General features: G+C 32.3%; 1 protein-coding gene across 13 annotated transcripts in view; it reads right to left on the bottom strand.

The window, feature by feature from the left end:
- LOC140445304 (uncharacterized) overlaps nucleotides 1–26,754 on the bottom strand; it is a 162,383-nt gene that overhangs the window by 9,442 nt on the left and 126,187 nt on the right. For all 13 annotated transcript variants that reach the window (XM_072537262.1, XM_072537261.1, XM_072537259.1 and 10 more), the window contains 4 exons: nucleotides 19,858–20,592; nucleotides 14,682–14,882; nucleotides 4,947–5,104; nucleotides 2,509–2,752 (listed from right to left, as the gene is read on the bottom strand). In XM_072537262.1, coding sequence (XP_072393363.1) covers nucleotides 2,509–2,752; nucleotides 4,947–5,104; nucleotides 14,682–14,882; nucleotides 19,858–20,592 — 1,338 coding nt within the window. The remainder of the gene's footprint in view (nucleotides 1–2,508; nucleotides 2,753–4,946; nucleotides 5,105–14,681; nucleotides 14,883–19,857; nucleotides 20,593–26,754) is intronic.

The following is a 26,754-nucleotide window of genomic DNA, read 5'->3' as shown; positions in this document are numbered from 1 at the left end:
TCCAGCTGGCTAGATGAATTTCATAAGAAAATATCTCCACAGTGGGTACCTTCACAACATTTTCCAGAATACAGCGAAACAGTGTCAAGAGATAGGTTTGGCTTAGAAGAACCATTTAAAATGTGGGAGTTAGATCGAGTACTTAGTCAACAAAATAGCAGTGCTCCAGGTAAAGACAATATTTCATATTCCATGATATACCATATTCCTCACCACTATAAAATATCATTATTAAATATTTTTAATGACATTTGGAATGATACGTCACAAATTCCACACAGCTGGAAAGAATATATTCTAATACCTATCAAAAAACCTGGGAAACCAGAAAATTGCAGATCATATAGACCAATATCCTTAGCCTCTTGCTTCCTAAAGACGTTAGAAAGATTAATAAAAAATAGAATTAAACATTGGTTAGAGCAAGAACATATTCTCCCAAAATCTCAGTATGGATTTCGAAAATCAAAATCAACTAAAGATGCCATAACTGTCTTAGTCTCATCCATACTAATAAACTTTACTGATAATATGTATACTATGGCTGCTTTTCTTGATGTCTCCTCTGCATTCGATACCGTTAACTTGGACATTATGCATAAAAATCTATTACACATCAAGTTACCCATCACCATAGCTAGCTTTCTGAGGACACTGTACACTAATAGATCAACTTTTTTAAAAATCAATCATTCCATCTTTCCACCACGTCTTACAAATATAGGACTTCCACAGGGTAGCATATTAAGCCCAATACTATTTATTTTATATAATATGGATTTAGAAAGTTGTATTAATAGCACAACAAAAATTATTCAATATGCTGATGATGTAGTAGTTTACACAGCCCACAAATCATTGGGTATATGTAAAAATAATGTTGATCTCTCAATTAAAGCTGTTCTTAATCACTATGAAAATATTGGTTTAGAAATATCAGAATCTAAAACAGAAATTTGTATTTTCTCTAGAAAACATCAAATTCCACAAGGTCATCTGGAAGTAGGTCAAATTCAATTCCCTATTAAAAATTGTATAAAATATCTCGGTACTTATTTAGACAGAAAACTTCTATGGAGGGATCAAATCCATCAAGTCATAAAAAAGTCTGAAAATGCAATGAATATTCTAAGAGCCCTTTGTAGAACTAACTGGGGCGCTGATCCAAATGTAGCACTTTTATTTTACCGTACTATGATTTGTCCCATTTTCGATTACAGTTGTTATTTGTATGGAACTGCCGCAAACACACATTTAAATAAATTAGAAATACAAAAAAATAAATGCCTTCGGCTTTGTCTTGGATATTTGAATTCTACACCCGTTAATATAATGGAAGTTGAGGCGATAGAATCACCTCTGAAATTTCGACAGGAGTTTTTAAGTGATAAATTCATTACTAGAGCCATAGGGAAATATACTAACTATCTACAGGATCTTCATATTTTATCAATTTTAGATCTAACTCATAAATATTGGACAAAGGAAAAATGTTCTCTTCTGGTAAATAGTTACTTGAGGATATCTCAATACCGACATACTCTCTATACGTATGAAAATCAAGTTTCACCTATGTATTCCCATGTATTAGAAAAGCTTTTCTCAAAACATACTAATACCTTTTTTATGAGCAGTAATTTAGATCCAGTCGCATTTCAATCATTTATACGGCATAAATGGCCACATTATCAGTTTTACTATACAGACGGATCTAAAGTACAAAACAAAGTAGGATGTGCATTAATTAATATTCAAAGTGGATTTAAAAAATTATGGAAATTGCCAGCTGAATCATCGATATACACTGCTGAAATATCAGCATTAAGGCATATACATAGTAACGAACGCTACAGCTGCATAATATTTACAGACAGTAAGAGTGTCATCGAAAGACTAACAAACGTACATAGGTCCAAACAACTAAATCATATAGAACTAGAAATTATGACTATTTACAATAAAATTACAAATTTAGGAAAAAACATTATTATATCATGGATAAAGGGACACGCGGGCATTAAGGGCAATGAAATAGCAGATAGCCTAGCCAAATCTGCCCTAGAGATAGGCGGAGAAGCTCCCTTGAACTTACTCCCCTTTTCAGACATTGATATAATTAGTAAACGGCATCAAAAAGAAAAATGGCAAACATATTATTGAAACACGAGAACTGGAAATAATTACAAACAAATGCAGCCTGAAATACCCATAAAAAGATGGTTATTCTCATCTGAACGCCATTTATTTCCGTGGACCAGCATCAACGTCGAGGACCGCAGTCAGTTTGTTTTACTTAAGTGGATTCGTCTTTTTTATTTTACGAATTATATAAACGTAAAAAAAGGTTTATTCATGTTTTTCTTAGTTTTATTGATGTCAAAACATTATAAAATTAAGTAACAATATAAAATTAATGCACAAAACACATTTTTTTTTTAAATCGGTCATAGACTTAAGTTACTACTTCGTTAAATTCGAAAGATTATTCGCGGAAACGTAAAAGCTTACCTCCATATTAACGGCACAATGTTGTCTAAGAAGCTTATTTAGCTGTTCTTTTAGAACATTAATTTCTTCCTGTGCGCATGCCAGTTGTATACTTTTAGTACCAGCAATTTGCTGCGTATTTTTTTCAACCTCGTTGAGCTGCAACGTTTTCAATTCTAACTCTCTCTTCAGAGAGCCAACTTCTTTTTCGAATTGTTTAGATTTTTCGGCAAATTTCGCTTCTTCGCACTGGACCATTTGCAATCTGGAAAAACGGAAATGTGAATGGTAGTTTAGGTGATGTTGGCTGAAATTTTGGATTTATAAATTTGCCCTATAATATAATAGTGTAAAGTAAAGCATAACATTTATAGTGTTTTAGTTTTATACCAATGGAACTTTTTTTGAATAAATTAAGCTATCTGTATAAGTAAATCATAAATATACAGGGTATGCCATTACGTCAACATATTTTTAAATGATACAGTTTGTATATTTTGACAAAAAGTTAAGTCGGTTTAAAGTTAAATAATTATAAAAAAAATCTGTGGTAAATATAGTAACTAGTAAGTACTTTTCAAAAAATTATTAATACTTTTAAAAGTATTTAATCGCATTACTGTCGCTCTTCCACACGTCCGCGCTACCTTTCTTCCGATTAGTCAATACAAAAGATGTTCCAAATGTATATTAATCAGTGGTCTCCAGAGGAGAGAATAAAAACATCATACTTTAGAATGATTTTTAATACTAAGTATAACCTTAACTTTACTACTCTCCCTACGGATGTGTGTTCCCGTGCACTGTGTTTGCAGAAAAAATTAAAAGATCTATAGATGAAGAAGAAAAGACAAAATTGATTATTAAAAGAAAAATTCACAAGCTAAGGGCTAATGAATTTTTTGAGTTGCTTAAAGAGTCACGAGATAATTTGATAAAACTATCTTTCGATTGTCAAAAATTGTACTTCCTAAGGTCTCCGACCAAAGCGCCTAGAACTCTAGGCAACTGTATTTGTATAATTATATCATAGTCCAGGGAACCTCTCAATTAAAACTTACTGAAAAAAATGTATTTTCGTATAGAGGACGAATTTGAAAACGGTTCCAACGAAATTTCTGTCGCCGTTTTTGACAGGCTTAACAAAATTGATTTTCACTCTGAAGTAACCACCATTAGGATAATGCCAGATGGCTGCAGTGGCCAAAATAAGAACACTAAGCTAATTGGAATGTGTTGCAAATGGTTTTCATCAAGAGTACCAAAACACGGACAAAACATCCAGGTAATTTTTCCGGTGGTAGGCCATTCTTTCTTGCCAGCTGATAATGTCTTTGGTAATATTGAGAAAGATATTAAAAAAATTGGAAGTTATATCGCAACAAAAACGTATTTGGAATTGTTTTAAAAAATAGCTACAATTACTCACTTAGGGCAAAATTGGAAAGAAACAATCTCAAGGGTTTTTAGACCCACTGGTACATGGAATTTTTCCTAAGAAAATGCAAAACTGGAAATATTATAAAAAAGTTATTATAGAAGATGGTCTGCAAAAAGTAAATTTACTTAAGCTTAAAGATGTTGATAAACTTCTTACCAAGCACTTTGGAAATACTTGGAGAGCCATGGAAGAACTCAAGTTTTTGAAGATATCATCTTCAATAATAATTAACTAGAGCAGCTAGCAGTTTAGGAACGAAGTGCTGATACAGTTACTGAAAAAATAATAAAGGAAGCAACTTGTTAGTTTTTTTGAAGAACTTCCTTCTATTTTACTATAATATATAATATTTTGTTTCATATTTAACTTAATTTTGAAAATAAAATGTTGCTGTTTTATTTTTATGAGCTATAAAACCGGCAATATACACCTTTTAGTATCAAAACCAGCATTCTCCATTATTTTTCAATTGCTTTAATAAATACATAATATAGAAATAAATGGAAAACTAATAGAACTAACAATGAATACAGTAAAAAATAGCCACAAAAAAAAAATAAAAAATGGAAAAGCGAGCGGACCAGATGCTTTGGAGTAATTACGCACCTTGTATATTTCCAATTGACTTATATAGATAACTTCATTTATTCAGAGAAAACTTTTTTGTACTGTTACACTAGCCTTGCTACGCCCCTGATCGAACCTTCGCGGCATCCGGAGAGGCGCTGTGAATAAGAAGGCAGGTGTCTGACACTAAGAAAATTCTACAAACTCTGGGTGCGTTTGGAAGAATGATTCGACTATATGTAACGATAAATTAGATTTTAGTTGGTTAGACGAAAATATAAATTTGTACGGTTAAGTAAATAAATGTTATAAATTAATTGTGTTTTAGTGTTAATGTTTGAAGACTTAAAATACATTTAAATACACAATTACAGTATACATTAGTAAACATTACTATAAAGAATTGAAATATTAGCAAACTACTTTGCTTTTGGTCCTCCTATATACTAACCTTTCCATTAACTTCTGTTTCAGTTCACTATATTCCTTGTCCTTTTCTAATTGTGTTCTAGATATTTCTTGAACTTGTAACTCCTTGTCTCGTAGTTCTTTTTCCAAGTCTTTGTTCTTCTTTTGTGTACTCGTAAGTCTCATTTTGATTTCGTTAACCTGTAAAACATGTTAACTATACAATGTGAGGCAAATGTGTGAAACAATTAAATTATTTGAGAAGCGCCTAACAGGATAATTATGGGATTTGTTTGGTAGCTGTTGTGGTAGGGTGTTACGATAAGTTGCGACGATGTTATTGTGACAATTTATTGTTAAAATAAATCGAGAGTGTATTTTATACATGCAACGATTTTTTGTCCAATGTTCATTGTCGACCGGGGCTTCTGTCATGGAGGACGTACTGTTCTGGTCGGTTTATTGAAAGTACAGCTTTCTTATTGCGAACTACGGACTGAATGCACTGATCGGTGCGATGGATCTAGCAGAGGTATGAATTAATAAAAACGATAGAAATGCAATGTAACGACAGAAACGCAATGAAACGACAGATCTCGCGACCACACACTAAGTGAAGTAGTAAACGCAGTCCCATGAGTCTTTCTTTATAAAATAAAATTTTAAAAAATTAAACTGAAATAAAAATAAATTAAAATAAAATAAAAAAAATATTAAAAATAAATTGAAATAAAATTAAATCAAATCAAAATAAAATAAAGATAAATTAAAATCCATCGCTCTGTGCGTAGACGATAAGAAAGCTATGCTTCTCCTCCTCGATCGCTCCCGGAGTGCCACATCTCGCTTTATAGTTTGTTTAGAGATGCAATTTAAAAGTCGCGAAGACCTAAAAGAAATTGGAGCCACCAGAGGTTATTCCTCTCGGACTATTATTTGCTTTTAATGAGCCACAATCAGGTAAAACTTCGATTTAGTTCAATAAATTTACTCAAAAACTCTCGAGGACTTTGAACTGCCATATTGTTATTTCATAAATTGAATAAAAACAACGAAAGAAAAAAAAAGAGTGGCCGTAAATAAAACTAGCCTCGTGAATAGTCAATGCAAACTGAGTCAAATCATATCGATAAATAGCTGCTACTATTTACACGTTTCAGGTTGTCGTTATGATTCGTAGAAATTGATGAGGACTGGCACCAACCAATCCAACCATCCAATCCAATTCCAACAAATCACTACAATGACTTGTTTACACACAACAATAAATCCATAAGGAAACTAAGTTCCTGTAGCTGGCTGTATACCATGTATCACAAAAAATTTAAGTAAAAATCCTTTATAAAAGGTATATAAATTAAAAACCCAAACGGGCTATGTCATGAAGACAAAAAGTTTTCGGAAACCATGTTCCATCATCAGTGTCTAGGTGTACATGTTTTGAGCCACTAAATATCAGGGTAAAAACCCGTTAAAATTTGTCTGTTACAATTTGGTTTACATTATTTGGTATTATATTTAAGATGTTAGAGTTACTAGTGGATATGGTAACATGGCAACGTATGACTCCACGTGAGGTTGCTGGTCCTGTGTCTAAATATGACAGAAGCCATCAATATTTAAAAATTTGTATAAGTTAAAGTTAAAATAATTTAACAGTAACAACCATCAATGTTGTAGTATTAAATTGTGAATTTGTCTTGAATTTATGTTAAGAACCTGGAGAAAAGTGTTTTATTAATTGATGTATGTGGAATAAATTGTGGTGAAGAATAGTGTGGGTACTGATAGGCAACCAACTATACATAGGTCCAATGAATTGGTGTGAAATCAGGATTCTAATAAAAGGCCCTTTATGATTTGCAACATTTGGTACCTGGAAAATGCAGAATAGACAATGACATGTGAGAAGTTGGATGCTTGAGAATTTATTGTAGATGGGTGAAATAGGAAAAATATTTTTTGAAAATTATATTCAGTGAATACAATAAAATACTTTTGTAATGTGGTGTTCATGAGGTATATAACTTATATCTTGAGCATAGAAGGCCCTATATGTTAAAAGACAACATTTGGTACCTGGTAAATATAAAAGAATTCTCAAGTTACAAGTTCACGAACATAAATAACTGATTGTGTGTTATTGGATAAAGTTGGTTAGTTGTTTTATGTTAACAACTATATCAGACGATTAGAAATTGATGGTTGAAACGTGGTTTTATAATAAGTTGATCAGACGTTACTCGGCTTATAACTTAAGAAGAAGAGGCCCTATATGTTATAAAGCAACACTAGGTACATAAAAAATATAAGAGGATAAGTTATAAGTTCATGAGCTTAAAGTGGGTAGATAGAGTTAATAAACTGTTGCTGTATATTGTCAAGATATGTAAGAACTGCAAAAGTAGAATGTTTGTAGATGGCTCTGTTAAATTTAAGTGAAAAAAGGGGGAGAATGAGTAATTTTAAAAAGTTGTTGAGAAGAGGAAAGATTCTACAGGAGGCTGGAGTCTCCAGAGATCCGAAAACCAAATCCTGAGGGAGCTGTATGGATAAGTAAAATAATATGAGGGATTGGAAAGGATGAAAAGGTTTGTTGTTTAAACAGATATGTGGGTGGTTTTTGTGATAGGTAGACTCAACTTATAACTTAAGTAGGAAAGGCCCTATCTGTTATAAAGCAACACTAGGTACATGAGAAATATAAAAAAGGATAAGTTATAAGTTCACGAGCTTGAGGTGGGTGGAAAAAGTTGATAGACTATTGGTGTATATAGACATGACGTGTATGAGCTGCAAAAGTAGAATGGTTGCAATGACTCTGATAAATTTAAGTAAAAAGAAAATTGGAAGTTAAAAAGAAAGATGAAAAATGTGATTTTTTAAAATGTTGTGAGGAGAGGAAGTTGTGAGAAGATTAATTGTGTCGAAAAGAAGCATGGAGAACATTAAATATAGGGATCAGACCTGAAATTTAGGTTATATACAATAAATCGTATCGTGTAAACGATATAGGCTATCTTCATATGGGATTTGCTTGCTGCCAGATCTATAGTTTTTCCGATCATATATGAAACATCGTTTTTCCAAATAGATCTTAATGGTTTATGAAATAACTCGAGCGTTCCTTACACTAGACTATACTAAAATTCAGTAAGCTATGCAGGGGACGTAAACATTAGCAGGTATATACCTCTACAGGACTGCATTTAGGATTATCTTTTAGTTTGGATAGAAGTATTATCTTGTAAAATACGAAATTTATATTTTAATTTTTCAAAAATGTGAGGGAAAGAACACGACTGTTTTTAGTTGATATCTGACAACAGTAACCATTTATACAGGACGAAAAGAACCAAGAAATTTTTTTTTTATCTTAAAAACGGATAACAAATTTTAAAAACAGTATATACACAGTATTACACATAATTTTTGTAATAGTGGTTTTATGATTCCAAAAAGTTTAAATACTACAAAACGGTTAATTTTTTGGAATAAAAATACAAAGTGATTCATAATTCTTTTGAGTTCGGCGTAAATATATGGCAGAGATCGAGATCTCGGCTACTTTTAAACATTACTTTTCCTCAGCATATAAAAATCTTACAGTATGCTGATGATGTTGCAATCTATGTAGAAAATAAGTCAATAGATAAATGTAATGAGTACCTTAAATCAGGATTGAATATTATAAAAAAATGGGCGATGGATAAGAATTTAACAATCTCGGAGAGTAAATCAACCATTGTTACTTTTACCAGAAAACGATATTCTCCTCCAAACCACCTACAATTTGATAATTATAAAATTCATTATAAAACTTCAATAAAATTTCTTGGCGTATTCTTAGACTCAAAATTAAATTGGACAGAACTATTATATATTGCGAAGAACGGAAAACGCAATGAATATCATCAAGACTGTAAGTGTCAATAACTGGGGAGCTGACCCAAACATCTCAATATTACTATACAGAAATTTAATGAGATCGATTCTAGATTACGGATCTATATTTTATGGCTCAGCATCAAACGCTGTACTCCAAAAAATCGAAAGTATAAAAAATAAAGCACTTAGGTTAAGCACTGGTTATCTTCGTAGTACTCCCATATTGGTCATGGAATGTGAGCTTAATGAACCTCCACTTTCATTACGCAGAGAATTCTTAAGTGAGAAATTTATAGTTAAAGTGGCAGTTAACAATAAACTGTTGTTGAGTAAAATTGTACAACTAACCACTACATACCTAACTCATCATTACTGGGAAAAAAAGAAGCAGCTTTTAGTTGTGGAAAGTTTTCTCAACGTTTCTAGTTACATTGACGACATACACCAAATGGAACAAACCTCATCTCGAAAATTAAACTATAAAGATTATTTATCTCCATTTAACTGCCATTTAAGTAATATTCTTGCCACAGATTTTCTTACTAAAATAGATCACCTTCAGTATGTTCAACATCATTGGGGGAGTTATCAAAAATTATATACAGATGGTTCAAAAATGGACGGCAAAGTTGGATATGCTATATTCTACCCTCAAAAAAGTATAAAGATAAACAACAGATTACCTGACAAAATGACAACTTTCACAGCTAAACTCGTAGCAGTCAAAGAAGCCTACAAAATATGTATGAATAAAAAAGAACTAAACTATGTTATATTTACAGACTGCCAAAGCATTGTTCATAAACTGAAATATAATTTACATAATTTTGAAGAAAATTATATCATCAGTGACATCATAGCACTGAATAGTGAAGCTTTGAAATCGGGCAAAAATATCATATTGTGCTGGATAAAAGCACCTATTGGTATAAAAAACAACGAAATAGTAGATGATCTGGCTAAAAAAGCAACAATGAAAGAATCCACTCTGCAAACCTATCAACTTCCTATGAGTGATTTAATATCTGTAATCAGATCTCTTAAACGCACAAAATGGCAGGGACACTACAACAATTCAGACAAAGGCAAATTTTATAAAAGAATCCAACCCACAATTTCCGTCAAGACATGGTTTAAACAAGTTTCCAACAGAGGCTTCATCAAAACTATTTGTAGAATAAGAAGCAATCATTGTATGACTCCAGTATACAAAAGAAAAATAGGACTGACAAATAATAATGAATGTATAATGTGGGGAGCTAGCTGATCTACAACATATGCTGTTAGAATGTCCTTTACATTTTATTGAAATATCAAATTTTTTTACCAAGCTAGTTCAAGTTAATGTTCAATTACCTTCTAATTTAACACATCTTTTCGAGTCAAAGAATCTAGATGTATATAAAATTTTATATGGTCATATTAATTTCTTAAAATTAAAGCTCTGACAAAAAAAAATAATAAAGAATAAAAAAAAATGGAGAACAAAATAAAAAAAATTTAATTTAAAAAAAATGGTTACTAAGAAGATCTAAACCTCCGAGGTGTCGAATCGGGTTTATGTCTTAGCGTAGTAATAAAAAAAAATAAATAAAACAAAACAAAAAAAAAGTAAAAAAAAATAAAAAAAAAGATACAAAAAATAAAACAGCAAAAACAGAGTAAACTAGTAAGTAAGTTTCTAACATTCCATGTCTTAACTGTCAATACAATAGTTTTAAATTTAAATACTAACAATATCTTGTGCAAAGAGAGAACTCAAAACAAATTGACTGGCCAGTTGGTTGTCAAAACCAGTGCCAATAAAACACACACACACACACACACACACACACGCACACACAAACATAACTCATTTGATGATTTATTAAACATTTGATGAACCGGATAATATGTCACTATTATCAACGATTATAACAAGTGTTTTAAAATGTGTTTTAATTATATTTTCCAGCCACCACATTTCCTTGAACATTTAAAATGCAGTTCTCCCATATATCTGGTGTAATTGATGAAATTGAATTATAAAATAGATTTATGGTATCTGAAAATTTGAAGGTGGTGTTTTTTCCTGTACCATTTTTAACATATTTGTCCAGATGAGTTCTATGGGATATAACTCACACTGATGCGGAGGAAGTCTCAATACCAGTTTATTCTGGGTTTTGCCATGTCATCAATATTTATCACAAATTTTTTTATGTTTTTTTACCATTGAGAGAAGCTGTACTTTAAGCATATGTTGATCAAATTTTATATTTTTGGAACAGAGCCAATTCTGGATATTGCTTTTTTTAGATGTACTTTTTTACGTTTTACGAGTGGTACGGTGCGTTGTCAAGAACAATGATAGATTTGTCTTCTAATATTGGTATTTTCAAAAGATGTTTCTGTTTCTGGATCTGATCATCTCTGCATGGTAATCACCAGACTTATTCGACTCAAATACCCATAGGACAATGTGACAAATAATAACTCTTTTACTTTTTCCTAAAAATTTAAAGTATTTGAGATTTTAAAGTTTTGAGATATGTAGAATGAAATAAATTACTTGAAGAATTTTTTAATCCCGTTGTTAATGCATCCAAAAAAGCTTGTTTAGGTGATTTGACTCTACCCATATTTTAGACTTGGTATGCCCAGCGTTCAACCATGTGTCATCCAGATAATAAGTTTTGAACTTCTCTTCTCTGTAAGTCCGTATTTGTTGAAGATATTTTCGTCGCCACACCACAATGTCGTCTCTGTCTAATAAAAGGGCGTTTTCCCTGCGATATTGAAAATTAATTTTTTTTTAGATTCTATAAAATGTTGTTTTCGTCAAATTTGGCAAATCCGGATCATCGTTCACCTCCTTTAAAACATTATCCACGGCAGGTTTTCTTTTATCATAAAAAATTTTCTTAATCACCGTAAATACACTTCGATCAAAAACTCCCACTTTACTCTCCAATTTTTTTATAATATCTGCAACCACTAACCTGAGATTTTCAATTCTTTCATTTCAAATTATTTTTTTCACTTCAGTGAAAAGAAAACTTCTTGTAGTTCGTTTTCTAGAATGACTCAAATAATCTGATAATCGAAAAGACGGTTAACAGAACATTAAAAAAAATTCATAGTATAACTCTCAAATTTTATTTGTTTTTTTTTGACAATATAAGAGGTATTTATGTCAGTACAGTTGAATCAATTTGATTTAAAATATTCCGAAATCTTTGTTTGTTTTATTGTTACTTTACATTTTGTAACGGCTGAATTTCTTAATCGACGTAAAATCATCAAATCTACCTTATTTGCTTCTTCTTGCCGATAATACCACTTTATGAATTCTTGTATGTGCGATGCAGCTTCTCTTTCTTTACGCAAATCTTTGTGAGTTGCAATAGCATCATCAAAATCGCCACCATCAAAGTCTCTGTCAGCTTCTGAATCAGTATCGTCCGCCTATGTTGCCATTTCAACGATTTCATGATCTGTCAGCAATCGATAGCCGTTTGCGTCCTCGTCACAAATTAACCATTCGTTTATATCATCTTTATACAACGAAAACAAAACAGTTGATTCAGCCATAACTTCATTTGTTACCGCATCACACTCGGCTGTCACAGGGGTATTTTCATCTTGAGTTAATTCAGGCCATAATTTATTCCACGCTCATTTCAGCGTTACTTCCGAAACATCAGTCCAAGCATCCACAGCATTGTCGATTGCGTGTTTTAAATTGTATGCTTTCCAGTATTCTGGCAAAGAATATTCCTCTTCCATAACTAGGTTTTGAATAAATTTTTTTCTGTATCTTCTTTTGAATGTTTTAATGACCGATTGATCCATTGGCTGTATCAATGATGTTGTATTCGCAGGCAGAAAAGAGCACGTAATATTTTCATCGTCAGTTCGCAGCATACCGGCTTCAGGATGGGCAGGTGCATTGTCCAAAATAAGAATCGCCTTTGGTGGCAAATTTTTTGCTTTCAAGTATTGTCGAACGTCCGGTATAAAAACTTAAAAAACAAGACGTTAGAAAAATAGATAAACGAATTTTGGTTTGCAGTACATTACCTTTTTGAACCAGTCAGCAAATATTTCCTAGGACATCCATGCATTAGGTTGTGCGTAGTAGTTAACGGAAAGCGCTTTTATATTTATACCCTTGAAACAACGTTTTTTCTGCTGTCCCAATCAATAATATACGAAGGCGATGGTCACCACTTGCATTTAAACATATCATTGCTGTAATTCGTTGCCTTTGCGTTTTAAATCATGGTTTATGTTTTTCAGACAGTGCAGCGAGTGTTTTCGTTGGAAATGCTTTGTAGTTTAAACCAGTTTCATCCGCATTGAACACTTGATCGCGTGTCAAATCATATTCATCGATAATATCTTGAAACTTTTTTTATATTCGTCAACGACTTCAATATTTGCAGCTCTCAATTTTTCACGTTCCATTTTCAATTCCCGTATACCGTGGCGATTTTTGAACTTTTCCAACCAACCGCTGTTTCCTTTGAATGAAGGATCGCCATTCAATTTCATGTTGAAAAACAACGCTTTTTCGGCAACAATTGGTCCAGACAAAGGAACACCTTCGCTTATTTCTTGAACTAACCACAAATACAGAGTGTCGTGTCGGGCCGTGTTGAGTAATTCATTTGTGTCTTTTTTTTATCATCCGGTCATCCAATGATTCCATTTGCGAAGCATACTTTTTCAATTCCATCAGCATTTTTCTTTAAATCATTGATTGTTGTTCTTGGAACATCATACTTTTTGCTCAATGCGACTAAGTGACAAAATCAATGTTCGAATTTGAATCAAACTGAATTATGTTGACATACAGATATTGACTGTATTAATTATTGTGCTCTGCGTTTTTATTTTCGACTTGCGATTTTAAAAATGAAACTTTAAAAGCACGGTATCATTTATCAGTATCTATTTAAATTGAAATTTAATCCAGAGCCCTGAATAAAAACAATAATTATTTACATAAAAAAATGCGGTGTTGTCATAACTTCACGTGTACATTTCAACGAATTTCGTTTGGCTTATCGCAATGCTCAAACAAAATGAATTGATGATTAAATTTTTACTTATGTTGTCAATATAACTTATGTATGGACCCTGACGGTTAACAGAGGTGACGGTTAATAGAGAGACGGATAATCGAGGTTCGACTGTAATTCAAAAGCAGAATCAGTGAACGACATTTTTGTTTTTAACAACAGCAATCACGTACAGAGTTTAAAGTCGTTATACAGATAAAAATAAATACTTACGTAGTTTTAAAACGCACAACAAACAATTATTACTAGTTGAATATTAACAGCATAAACACAAATTGCCCTTTAACCATCAAAACGACAAAAACATTACTAAAAAATCCATTCAAAATAAAACACTTTCTATACCAAAATAGTAAATCTGGTCCGAGCCTGTATTAGTTGCCGACGACGTCGATTAGCAATTTTTCCAGCAAAATAGAGATGGTTACTTTGTTTAGTTTTTGAATATTCTCGGACAATCATCACTTGCATAATTGTTTAAATTATTCATTAATTTAATTAATACGATTATTTTTTCCCTATTAATGTATTCAGTGATTGCAATAATTTATATACTATGCAATAAAAACTAATAATCGAGAAATGAGAAAAATTTATAAAGCAATCTTAATAATATATTGTTACTATCGGAACGAGTAGATAAATTTTGAACATCTTTAACAAATTAAAATACAATTTTATCGTTGTTTACTCGCCCTGCATCGCTTATTGAAATTTAGTATAGTGAAGTTCCTTTCCTTATTTCCATGTAGATCTATCTACATCAATAAATATTTTAGTAATAAAATCGACAAATAAAAATACCATAAATTAATATGACTTACCGCTCTTTTTAAGGCTTCAACCACATTCCTATAAAAGTCTACCTCGCAAGGGCAGCTCACGCATATTCCTGCTTCTTGATTTTGTAAAACTTCTACATCTGTCTCATTAAACTGTTCGATATATCTTTTACATTCCTCTCTATTACATTTGCTTCTAAACGGAATTTCTTTTTTAGACAGATTTTTGTTTAATTCGGTAAGCTGGAACATAAAATACATTGACATTTTCCGGCCAAGTCGAGCGCCATCTTATTATGTACAAGATGTACACTCATTTAATTTCGTTTTATTACATATATATATATATATATATATATATATATATATATATATATATATATATATATATATATATATATATCAAGAAAATGAGTACGACCGTCAATCCAATATAAATTAAGGATCACTCAGACGAGTGGTGGGTTTTTCGGTCAAAAGGTGGAGAAAAAAGACAAACTTGATGGCTACTTCATCTATTTATTTAAGACATTTCGCTTTCTTAATCAGAAAGCATCATCAGTTCATCTAAAAAGAACAATATGAAAAAACCACACAAGCATGGAAAAGTTGTTACATGTGTTACCTTAAAAAGATATGTAGCAGTCAGTGATATTAAAGTTGTAAAGACACTTAAGTAAATGGACATTATACGATTACGATGTATAAACAATAAATTGAACTAATAAGTTAACAATTTGTTCAAACTAAGCACAGCAAAAAGAACATGTGGTTTTGTTTTTTTATATAAAAAATGTATAAGTAAAAAACATTGAAAAAGAGAATGAAAAACTAAGAAAATCCTAGATGCACTTCCAACAATACAGCAATAGTTATGATTTGATTTTAACTTTAGGTAGCATTATTATATTAATTAATATTGAAATTGAATAATTTAATGTATAATGAAATTACCACTCCTGGCTTCTTGAATGCTGCCGGTAAAATGGTGTTTTAGGTTTCTCAACTACCATTCTTGTCATCCTTTCAAATATAAACTAAACTTAATCAAAGCTTTAAGCTATCGGCTAAATAGATTGACACATCCGACTAATCGAAGGGAATCACTTCAATTACTAAGAAGTATTCTGATTGAGAATTCCTACCCATCCTCTCTCATTAACAAATACCTTTACTTACAAAGCTATTGCTCCTCTTTAGATGACATACCCAATGGTGACCAACTTAGAATAATATCTAATAATTCAATTAATAGCATTGTTCTGCCTGATACTGATCTTGGGACTCCTACTACCCATTATTCATCTTTACCTTACTTTCCTCAAGTTACTGAGAAACTTATTAAACTTTATAAACAAAAAAACATACCTGTGAAAATCGCTGTTAAGAATGCTAAGACTGTTAGAAATTTGTTTTCAAAAACTAAAACACCCTTGTCCCTTCTGGAACAAGTTAATACCATTTATCACATATCTTGTGCTGAGTATGACTCATGTTATATCGGTCAGACTGGAAGATCATTGAAAGGGCGCCTTACTACACATCGTAGTGACATCAATTTATCTAAACATACTTGTGCTCTTGCCCAGCATGCTATTGATACCAAACATAAGATAGACTTTAATGAAGTTAATATTCTTGGCACAGAACGTAATCTCGTCAAAAGACAGTTTTTGGAAATGTGTTCAATACTTAAACACCCGAATGCTCTTAACAAAAGAACAGATATCAGTAACTTGAGCCAAATATATCATGCTTTAATATTGCAGAATTAGGCTTAATAAGCTATTTACTTTATCATTGTCATTTAAGGTGTACAGGTTTACCATATTTCCTTATTAAATAATTAAATACATATAAACATATTAAAATAAATTCAAATAAAATAAAAAATAAATAAAAATAAAGAAATATTTCTTACTTACATTAACTTAAACTTATGTAACTTTTGACATAGTCACTTGTTGCATATTCACACATATATATTAACATATTAAATAAATTTAAATATAAAATAGAATATAGGAAATACTTCTTACATATATTATCTTACACTTATGCAACTTGCATTACTTTTGACTTAGTCTCGTGTTGCATATACACAGATTTGTATTAACTGTTTTTAATCAAATAGTTCAATACAGTTATATAATTGAAGGGATTCATATAATCCTTTTTCCATTTGCAGCTCCAAGTGAATGAACCTTGGACTGTTGGAAATTATAATTGATCTTCACATGTGGCTGAATAACCAGACACAACGTTGACGATTTTTATATGAGTTTTTGGTTTGACTTCACTTGTTTGTTTGTTTTTTCTTAGCCGATCAATGAGGGAAATTTGGTATTATTAACCACCTTTCCTTTCATTTATTGGTTCCTTACAAGCAGGTTGTCACCCAAACTCATCTTATCATTTAAATAAACCGCTCTATTATTAGGGTTGGTATTTCACCTTGCTGTTCTGTCATAATTAATGACCTCAAGGTTCTACTGTCTTTTGCGTTGGTGGCGTGGTTGTCTTAATAAAACACCATTTTACCGGCAGCATTCAAGAAGCCAGGAGTGGTAATTTCATTATACATTAAATTATTCAATTTCAATATTAATTAATATAATAATGCTACCTAAAGTTAAAATCAAATCATAACTATTGCTGTATTGTTGGAAGTGCATCTAGGATTTTCTTAGTTTTTCATTCTCTTTTTCAATGTTTTTTACTTATACATTTTTTATATAAAAAAACAAAACCACATGTTCTTTTTGCTGTGCTTAGTTTGAACAAATTGTTAACTTATTAGTTCAATTTATTGTTTATACATCGTAATCGTATAATGTCCATTTACTTAAGTGTCTTTACAACTTTAATATCACTGACTGCTACATATCTTTTTAAGGTAACACATGTAACAACTTTTCCATGCTTGTGTAGTTTTTTCATATTGTTCTTTTTAGATGAACTGATGATGCTTTCTGATTAAGAAAGCGAAACGTCTTCAATAAATAGATGAAGTAGCCATCAACTTTGTCTTTTTTCTCCACCTTTTGACCGAAAAAACCCACCACTCTTCTGAGTGATCCTTAATTTATATATATATATATATATATATATATATATATATATATATATATATATATATATATATATATATATATAATAATAATATTTTAATAATTGCGTGACAAACGAATGGAGGCGTAGATACAACAACGAATTAGATACTCTGTTCGGAAAGAAAAATCTAGTGAAGTATAGAAAAGCTAATAGGCCGATGAACAGTACATATCAAATGGAGCAGTTCAACTTCTGTTATAGTTATGATCTTGTTATTAATTTGGATTTAATCCGTAATTTGGCCCGGTACGTCTAAATTTAACCTACGCAATATGCACCCGTTTTGTTAAAATCCATTTTAAAAATCTCTAAAATATTTTTTTTGCCACATTTTCTTCCATTTCGATTACAAATATTTTGTATATTTTAAATATTGAAAATATATTACTCTCTATTAATTATATTCTTATTTTCGACTCCGAAAACCATATAATTATTCTAATTTCATAATTCATTAAGGTTTTTATTCCATAAATCAATTTTTTGCCCTAATCTTTATCTTCCTCTAAAAGTTTAAAAACCTTGGTTTGTTTTTTGTCATCCCTTTTCCCTACATAACGAGGACGGAAAATAATGGAGGCTATATTTTTCAGCCGACCCCTTAACATATTATATCCACCAGAAGTCACATGAGAGAAGAAATGTTTATTTACGTTTGGGCTGGGATTCTTGTTTTTTTATTTCCATCAAGGACTGGTTTCTGTTTTTTTTTCTTTCCAAGACTTGGAGTTAAGTTGGAGTTCTTCCATTGTCGATCCAGGCAAGGGATCCATTTAGACATACACCCGGAAACAGGCAGGAGAATTTCTGGCATTTAATTTATTTAGTTATTTTTCTTTCTACCTCTTCATGTTTAACTTACTTGCATAATATCCTCCTCAAGGCTTTAAATTTTTTATAATAATCATCACATGTAATTTTATTTAATAGTACTTTATTTACCAGGGGAAGCTTTAATACCCCCATAATCTCTCGTACATCAGGTAATTGTGTACAAATTTAACAATAAAATCATTTTTATAGATATATCCCATTTCACTTGTAACAATAATTCTAATCGAAACCGAAGTGCGGAAATATCTTTCTAGTAGGCAAGTAGATTAGATTTTTTTTGTTTTGGCATTATAGATTTAATTTTTATTATTGTTCAAATTTACTGTTAGGGTATACATAATTATTGATGGGACGTTTATTGTATTTCGGGGTTTCATTATTATTTACACTTAGTTTTAAGCTGTACAATAGGTGAGAGGTATACACTTTATTTTTGTTAATAGGGATATCCAATTATAAGGAATTAAATTTAAGTTGTCTCTGTATATCAACTAATAATTGATAAGTGATTAAAGTGGGTTGTACCTAATATATGTTTTATTAGAACCTCATTTTTTACAGCTTCAGAAATTACTTAAGACAACTCTTACAACATAGAAGATACTTTAGGAAGTAACTTTGATACTTTCCTGGTGCTCACAATATCTTTTAGTAAGTTTCTTAATTCAGTACTCTTTTCCTCGTTCATTTATCATTATTTCTATCTGTTTTTCACATTCATTCTGATTAACTGTCTTACGAGCACGCAAATTGGCTGAATCATTCCTCGAGTGTCAATTGGTCATTCTCAGGCATAGCCTGCTAGCCAAGCTGCATGAAGTGTCACACATTTTGTGTTGTGAGCATACCCCTTATTATTATTATTATTACATTTACTTCTATTTTTGCTACATTGGCCACTATCAAATCCACATTTTAGTTACATTGGCGCCATACCACAACGCCCATTTCCACTAATTTTTGTTAGAGCAGGGACAACAATGTGTTTTGCAAAAGCCCAGATGGAAGAAGGACGAGCTAAAAAAAAAGAAAGATGCACTCAGAGAGGAGAGGCTCTAGAACAATTGAGAAAATGGGAAATAGTGGCACATGACCGACAAGATTGGAAGGCACTAGTACAATAGTAAACGCAGCAAAAACTTACGAAGAGTTGTAACGTCATTGACGATGATGGTGATGACCGGCCTCAGCATGATCTCAGTATGAAAATATCAATAGCCACTTGACATTAATTTAAATTTTTTTTTCAAAATCTATGAATTTTACTCACCGTTCTTTTCAAATCACTGATAATCCTCCTATATCGACCGATTTCCGAATCCTTTTTCTCGTTTTTACGTTTAAGACTACCTAGATCTTCCTGCATTAATTTTAACTCCCTTGTTTGTCTGTCTCTGTTTTCCTCGCTTTTGTTTAACTTATCTTTAAGTTCCTCTATGACACACTTCAAATAATACTGTTTATTTTTTTGTCTATCTTTGATTTCTTTTAATTCCATCTGACAACACATAAGAGATCTGTGTTGGTTGTTGTATGCCATTTCGATCTTACACAGATCGGAAGTTTTCCTTTCAAGTAAATCTTTGAGATCGGTTAATTTTTCTTTGCAACTCTCAATTTGATTTTGACAAGCGATAGTAACTTCTTGGGATTTGCAGCTGTCATTTTCGTATTTTTGAACACACTGATGGAATTCGTAAACAGTTTCTGACAATGATGTTATGGTCTTCTGTAAAGCTTCATTTTGTTGTAATGAGCAGACGAGATTCTCTTTGATGCTCGTAATAGTTACGCTGTGTTTATCTATATCGATTTCCTTACTGGAGACCATCCGTTCCAATTCTGAAATTTTGGTTTCGTTCAATTGGTTCATTTGGTTCTCGAGGACAACTTTTTGTTCGGCTGCAGCTAGTTGAATAGTTAATTGTTGATTTAGTTCCTGGACACGGACGAAGGCGGACATAAGTTTACTGTTTTCTTCTTGCGCAGTGTCGTTAGACATAGTCTGTAACAAGAAAATACATCTTTAGTGATGACAAATATACAGTGCGGTCCATATTTATGCAATATATTAATTATTGACTTTTTAAAAACTCGCTTAAATATTTGGATCTTCATTTCTAAAAGTTCACTTTCTATTCTCAATAAGTGACTTCAATCCTACATGGGATTAAAGATTGAATTAAAATACCATACACATTTTGACTTTAAATTTTCACCAGTATTTGGTATATTTTCACCAGTTTTAGCTGTAAACCGCATTTGAAAGGACAGTAAGGTTTTGAGACGAATACTAGGTCCATAAATGAGAACAGGTGGCGAATCAGATACAATTATGAAATATATAATATAAAATGGGATTGGGACAATACAGCCCATTAAAGATCCGGATTGGATAAGTTCTAGTAGAATCAAATGGCTATGCTTGCAGCGAAATTCAAATCCGAAGTAAGCTCCTCAATCGGATCTCCGGGAGGAGCAGTTACAAGTATAACAAAAAGATTAAAATGCAAAGAAGACATCAGAATAGGCACATGGAACGTGACCGAAAGTCCTGAAACGGTTGAAAAAGCAAGACATAACAATTGTCATGGGTGACTTCAACCCAAGTTGGGGCCAGCAAAACGTCATCTGCAGTTGGACCATTTGGACTAGGAAACCGGAACGATCGGGGATATACATTGGAGATTTTTGCGGAAGCAAATCAATTAGTAATAATGAACACCTGGTTTAAGCTACACCCAAGGAAACTTTACACAGGATGGAAATCTCCACAGGATTCTGTGGGAAGGATTGTAAGAAATCAGATCGATTACATGCTAGTAAATAAAAAGAGGTATAGGAACAGTTGTATATCTGTTAAAACATACCTGGGGCACACATAAATTCTGATCAGGTACCAGTTGTAGGTAATTTCAAAGTCAGAATGAAGAAGGTTACAAGTAAGTCGATGAAGAAGTATGATGTTAGAAAAATGAAAGATCCCAATGTTCGACTGAAGGTGAGTGAAAACCTCAATACAAAGGTGTCAAAATGCAGAAACTATAGAGGAAAGTCTGAACATCATACAAAAAACAGTGAGAGAAATAAAAGAACAACACCTGAAGAAAGATACAGACAAACGAAAATCGTGGATAACCGATGAAATACTTGAACTTATGGATCAGAGAAAAAAAACAAAGAAAATATCCAAGAATATAAAAGAATACATACCATCGTCAGAAGAAAGATAAAAGAAGCCAAAGAGAAACAAAAAACAGAACAATATCAAAAAATAGAGGAGTATCAGAGTCGATATGATAACTTCCTTGTTCATCGAAAGGTGAAGGAAATAGCTGAAAAGTTCCAAAAACGCAACAGCGGAAAAATAACAGATGATGAAAGCAATCTTGCCATAACCAAAAAAGATAAAAAGAAAGTATGGGTAGAATACTTAGAGAAACTTTTCCACGACCTTAGAACAATACAAGAACTCACGATTGAAGAAAATTCAGGTCCCGATATCCTACCAGAAGAAATAACGGCAGCCGTCAAACAAATGAAGGATGTAAAGGCATCGTGTTGATGAAATTCCTGCAGAACTGCTGAAGCTATTAGATGTAGAACAAATAAAAATAATAAATGAAATATTTAATGAAATATACAAGGCAGGAAAAATACCAGTAGAGTGGCTCAAGTCAGAGTTCGCACCATTGCCCAAAAAACCAGGAGCACAAGTTTGTGAAGACTATCGTACCATAAGCCTAATGAACCATCTGCTGAAGCTGTTTTTAAAAGTCATCCACAAAAGAATTTACCGGAAATGCGAGGAACAAATTGCGCCCAATCAGTTTGGATTTGTGAACGCCGTTGGTACGAGGAAAGCTTCATTTAGCGTGCAGGTATTGTTTGAGAAATGTAGAGATGTCAACTGTAATATTTTTGCATGCTTGATTGACTACAAGAAGGCTTTCGATAGAGTCAGGCATGAAAAAATGAGGGAAGTGCTGAAGAGTACAGGGATTGACGGAAGAGACATAAAAATAATAGCTAACCTGTATTGGAATCAATCAAAGGTGCTCCGAATAGATAGAGAATATACAGATCAGGTCAAAATCTTAAGGGGAGTGAGACAGGGGTACATAATTTCACCACTGATATTCAATCTGTACTCGGAGCACATTTTTGAAGAGGTTATAAAAGATATTGATGAAGGCATCTCAATAAATGAAGTCAAACTCAATAACCTGCGGTATGCAGATGATACAATAGTGTTTTTCAATACCATAGAAGGGCTGCGAAACTTAATGAACAAAATAACGGAAACAAGAAGAACATATGGACTGGATATAAACACCAGAAAACCAAGCTAATGATCATCAGCAAGGAAAACATAACTGGAGCAAATCTGTATGTGAACCAAATGAGAATTGAATGTGTCTCACAGTACAACTACTTGGGAACTATAATCAATGAGTCGTTGGACAATACCCGAGGTTAAATGTCGTATCGGAAAGGCAAAAAGAGCGTTCTTGACTATGAGCTATATGTTCAAGAGCCATGACCTCACCCTAGAAACAAAAATAAGGCTGCTTAAATGTTACGTGTACTCAGTGCTTCTATACGGAGTAGAACCGTGGATATTGAAGGCGGAAATTCTATCAAAACTTCAGGCTTTTGAGCTATGGTTAAACAGAAGAATACTGAAGATACCATGGATAGATAAAGTCACCAATGAAGAAGTACTACGGAGGATGAACAAAACCGCGGATTTGGTCAACATCGTGAAGGGCCGTAAGCTGCAGTACTTGGGACATATAATGAGAAATCAAGGCAGATATGAGCTACCCCAATGCATTTTGCAAGGAAAAGGGGCCCCAGGACGAAGAAGAATATCCTGGCTTGCTAACCTAAGAACATGATATAGAAAGACCTCAAAACAGCTTTTCCGTATAGCAACCAACAAAGTCATCATAGCCAAAATGATCGCCAACGTTCGAAACGGACAGGCACCCTAAGAAGATATAAAGAACCACCTTTATTTCAGTATGTCCGCCTACTCTCGGATATACCCGCAAGGACTCTCAAATTTCATGAACTCTAAAAATAAGGTTGATCAACTGCTTAACATTCCCAATACTAACATATGGATGTGAATCTTGGACCCTATGACAAGCGGAAAGAGGAAAGATAGACGCCACTGACATGTTCTGTTGGAGAAGAATGTTACGAATTCCGTGGCTATTCATCAAAGTCCATCTCCAACAATTAAAATACTTTGGACATGTTATGAGAGCAGACACAAAAAACATGGAAAAATTTATTACCCAAGGAAAGGTAGAAGATCACGAGGAAGATCCCCAACAATTTTCATGAATCAAATTACAAGAGTATGCAAAAGACCTATGCATAAGAAAGAAATGACCAGAGACACAGATCTTTGGAGATGGACAATACACATCACGATGACCACTAAACTCCCTCCGGAGGGTCAAGATTGAAGAGAGTCCGCCTACAGCATCTTCAAAACCAGACCATGTATTTAGGATTTAGGAAAAAAAATGTTGAATGCAAAATGCAGGGAAAAAGACCTACTAGAAGACCGAGAAAGCGATGGGAGGTAATGTGGATGAGGACTCAAGAAATCTACTTGGCAGTCGATCGTAGACCGTAATGAATTGAGAGGTTTGTTGAGGGCAGGGATCGAATTGGGCTGTACAGCCATAGGATGGATGGAGAGATTTGCTATATTTTAAGCTGAAAGAGTTTTAAGTTATAGTTAAGAACTAAAATACTATTGCGGATTGGAAAGAGAAGAACACATCTAAGAAATCAGTGCAGATTTATTGGTACAAGATTAATAAATACTCCCTCCAAAGGTTTATTTAAGATACATTTATTTGAATGTGCATAGTAAAAATAGTATCACGACCAATTAGAGTTACCAAAAATTTCCTAGTTCGTTTATAAAAACCCTACATATATATTCATATAATATATCAAGCCGTCTGTTTACCAAATACATCAAACTTCTAGTGTAAAAGCATCTTTTCTTTGATATTATAGAGTATATTTTAATGTAGAATGAAACGTGGGTATCTATTATATGTATAAAAATGAATCCCTATTTCGCTATGTCCCGCCATAACTTCAGAACGACTTTACCGATTTCATTCGTCTTTTTTTTTAATACTTTGTAGAAGATTCTTAGGAAAAAAAAATTGCACAAAAAATTTTAAAATTTCGGAAAACTTAACGATTCTTTAAATTTTTTCAGTTTAAAAGTTACCATAATTCAAATGTCATACTAGATAGTGCAATGGTGAGTATCTCCGTCATACCCGAGGGAGCCAATTCATTATTTTTTACCTATTACCATTTTAAACCTTATAAATGATTAAACAATCAGTAAAATTAAAATGAAATCAAATGATTGAAATAAAAAATTGATACAATTAGTCAAAGTAACAATTTTTATTTTCTCTTACAAACAGTTGTATATACTTCTTTTAGTCTTCTTTTTTCTCTTCGCATTTATGTCACTAAAACCATGATTACCTTTACGTCTATTTACTTTAACACACGTGTCCGGTTTTAGGTTGAGGTTAATTTTTTAATATAAATAAATTTTATATATAAAATATATATTTAAAATATATAATATAAAATTATATTAATAAGGTATATCTTTCTAAGAACAGTTCTGAACGTACCATTAATATTTGATACTAAACAACTTTCTGACTCCCTGAAAGTACTGCCTTTAACCATTTTTTTTGTAGTATGATTGAAATAGTTTAGTAGTTAGTGCGCTAGACCTTTTTAAATTTACAATGTCAAGGAAAAGACGACATGACTTGAAGTCACGTGCACCGCATTATGAGCAGCGAGATAAAGAAAATGATAATAGTCGTATTAGCACGTCAGAATTGCGTTCTAGAGTGACAGAAAATGAAGTAGATATGCTTAGAATACAACGAGTTCGTATACATAGAATACAAAAACAGCGAGCCCAACACAATGTCAACTATCCCACAGGATAGTTGGCATTGTGTTTGTGACAATTTCCTGGACTCCCACCTCAAAAATTGCAATTCAAAGTACGAGCAGTTGTCATTATGCTGCGTAACACTAATCAACCTCGACTGTGCAATAGAACGAGACAAAAACGCTATGAAAAAGCTAATCAATAATGTCATTGCAGCAACGATCATGAAAAAAACATACAAACGAGAGCATGTCTTGGTCCCGCGTATACCTATGATTCCAATGGACTAATGCGTTTCCGCGCGTTGGAAAACCGTCATCGTATATTTACGCCCATCAAAAAAGACCAAAAACATTGTTTATCTGGAAGCATTGATTGCAAATTGATTAAACTTTTTTCGTATATAATATTTTAGAGTATTTTTTTTTGGTTGTATGTTAATTTTTGGTTATTGAACTTTCGACAGGGATAAAAGATGGAATCACGAAATACAAAAATGGAGACCATGGTTAGGAAAGAGAAGCAGAGGAAAACCACAAATGAGATGGTCTGATGACATTAACAAGATCGGAGGACACAACTGGGAACAAGAGGCGCAAAATAGAAAACACTGGATAGATTTGGGGGAGGACTATATCCAAAGTTGGATTACTTAAGGCTGAAGAAGAAGAAAGAAGAACTTTCGACACATTATTTAATTCTCAGGCGGTATAAAGTTCGCCAGGGTAGCTAGTATATTTAAAAAATCAATTCCATACGAAAGATATTTGATAGCATAAATGTGCTAAGAAAATGATTTAAAAGTATAATACTGTCTTCAAAGTGTCACTAATCGTAACTTTTTAAAGGAAATACTTATATTTTGGTTATTATTGTTATGGCGTAGGGATGGATTATATTGGTAGATAAATAATATTTATAATGCGTTCTTTTATAAAAACTACACAAATGTTGTCGTCTTTTTCGTTATTCTTTATTTTTTTTTTTAAATAAAATTACTCTATAATACATTACCTACCTTCTGTTCAAACTTCATTTGCTGTTTATACAAATAAATGTAACAAAATAACACAATTGCATAATTGTAAACTTACTTTTCTTTATTTATCATAAATAAATCTCTAAACAGTACAGAAATGTTTCTGTCTGATATTTTTACATACACATCGTCGGCAATCAGCGAACTGATTTAATGTTGGA

This window comes from Diabrotica undecimpunctata, chromosome 7 (genome assembly GCF_040954645.1).
Source record: "Diabrotica undecimpunctata isolate CICGRU chromosome 7, icDiaUnde3, whole genome shotgun sequence".
Classification (NCBI taxonomy): domain Eukaryota; kingdom Metazoa; phylum Arthropoda; class Insecta; order Coleoptera; family Chrysomelidae; genus Diabrotica; species Diabrotica undecimpunctata.
The sequence above is the reverse complement of the archived record's forward strand: the minus strand, read 5'-3'. Positions and strand labels throughout refer to the sequence as shown.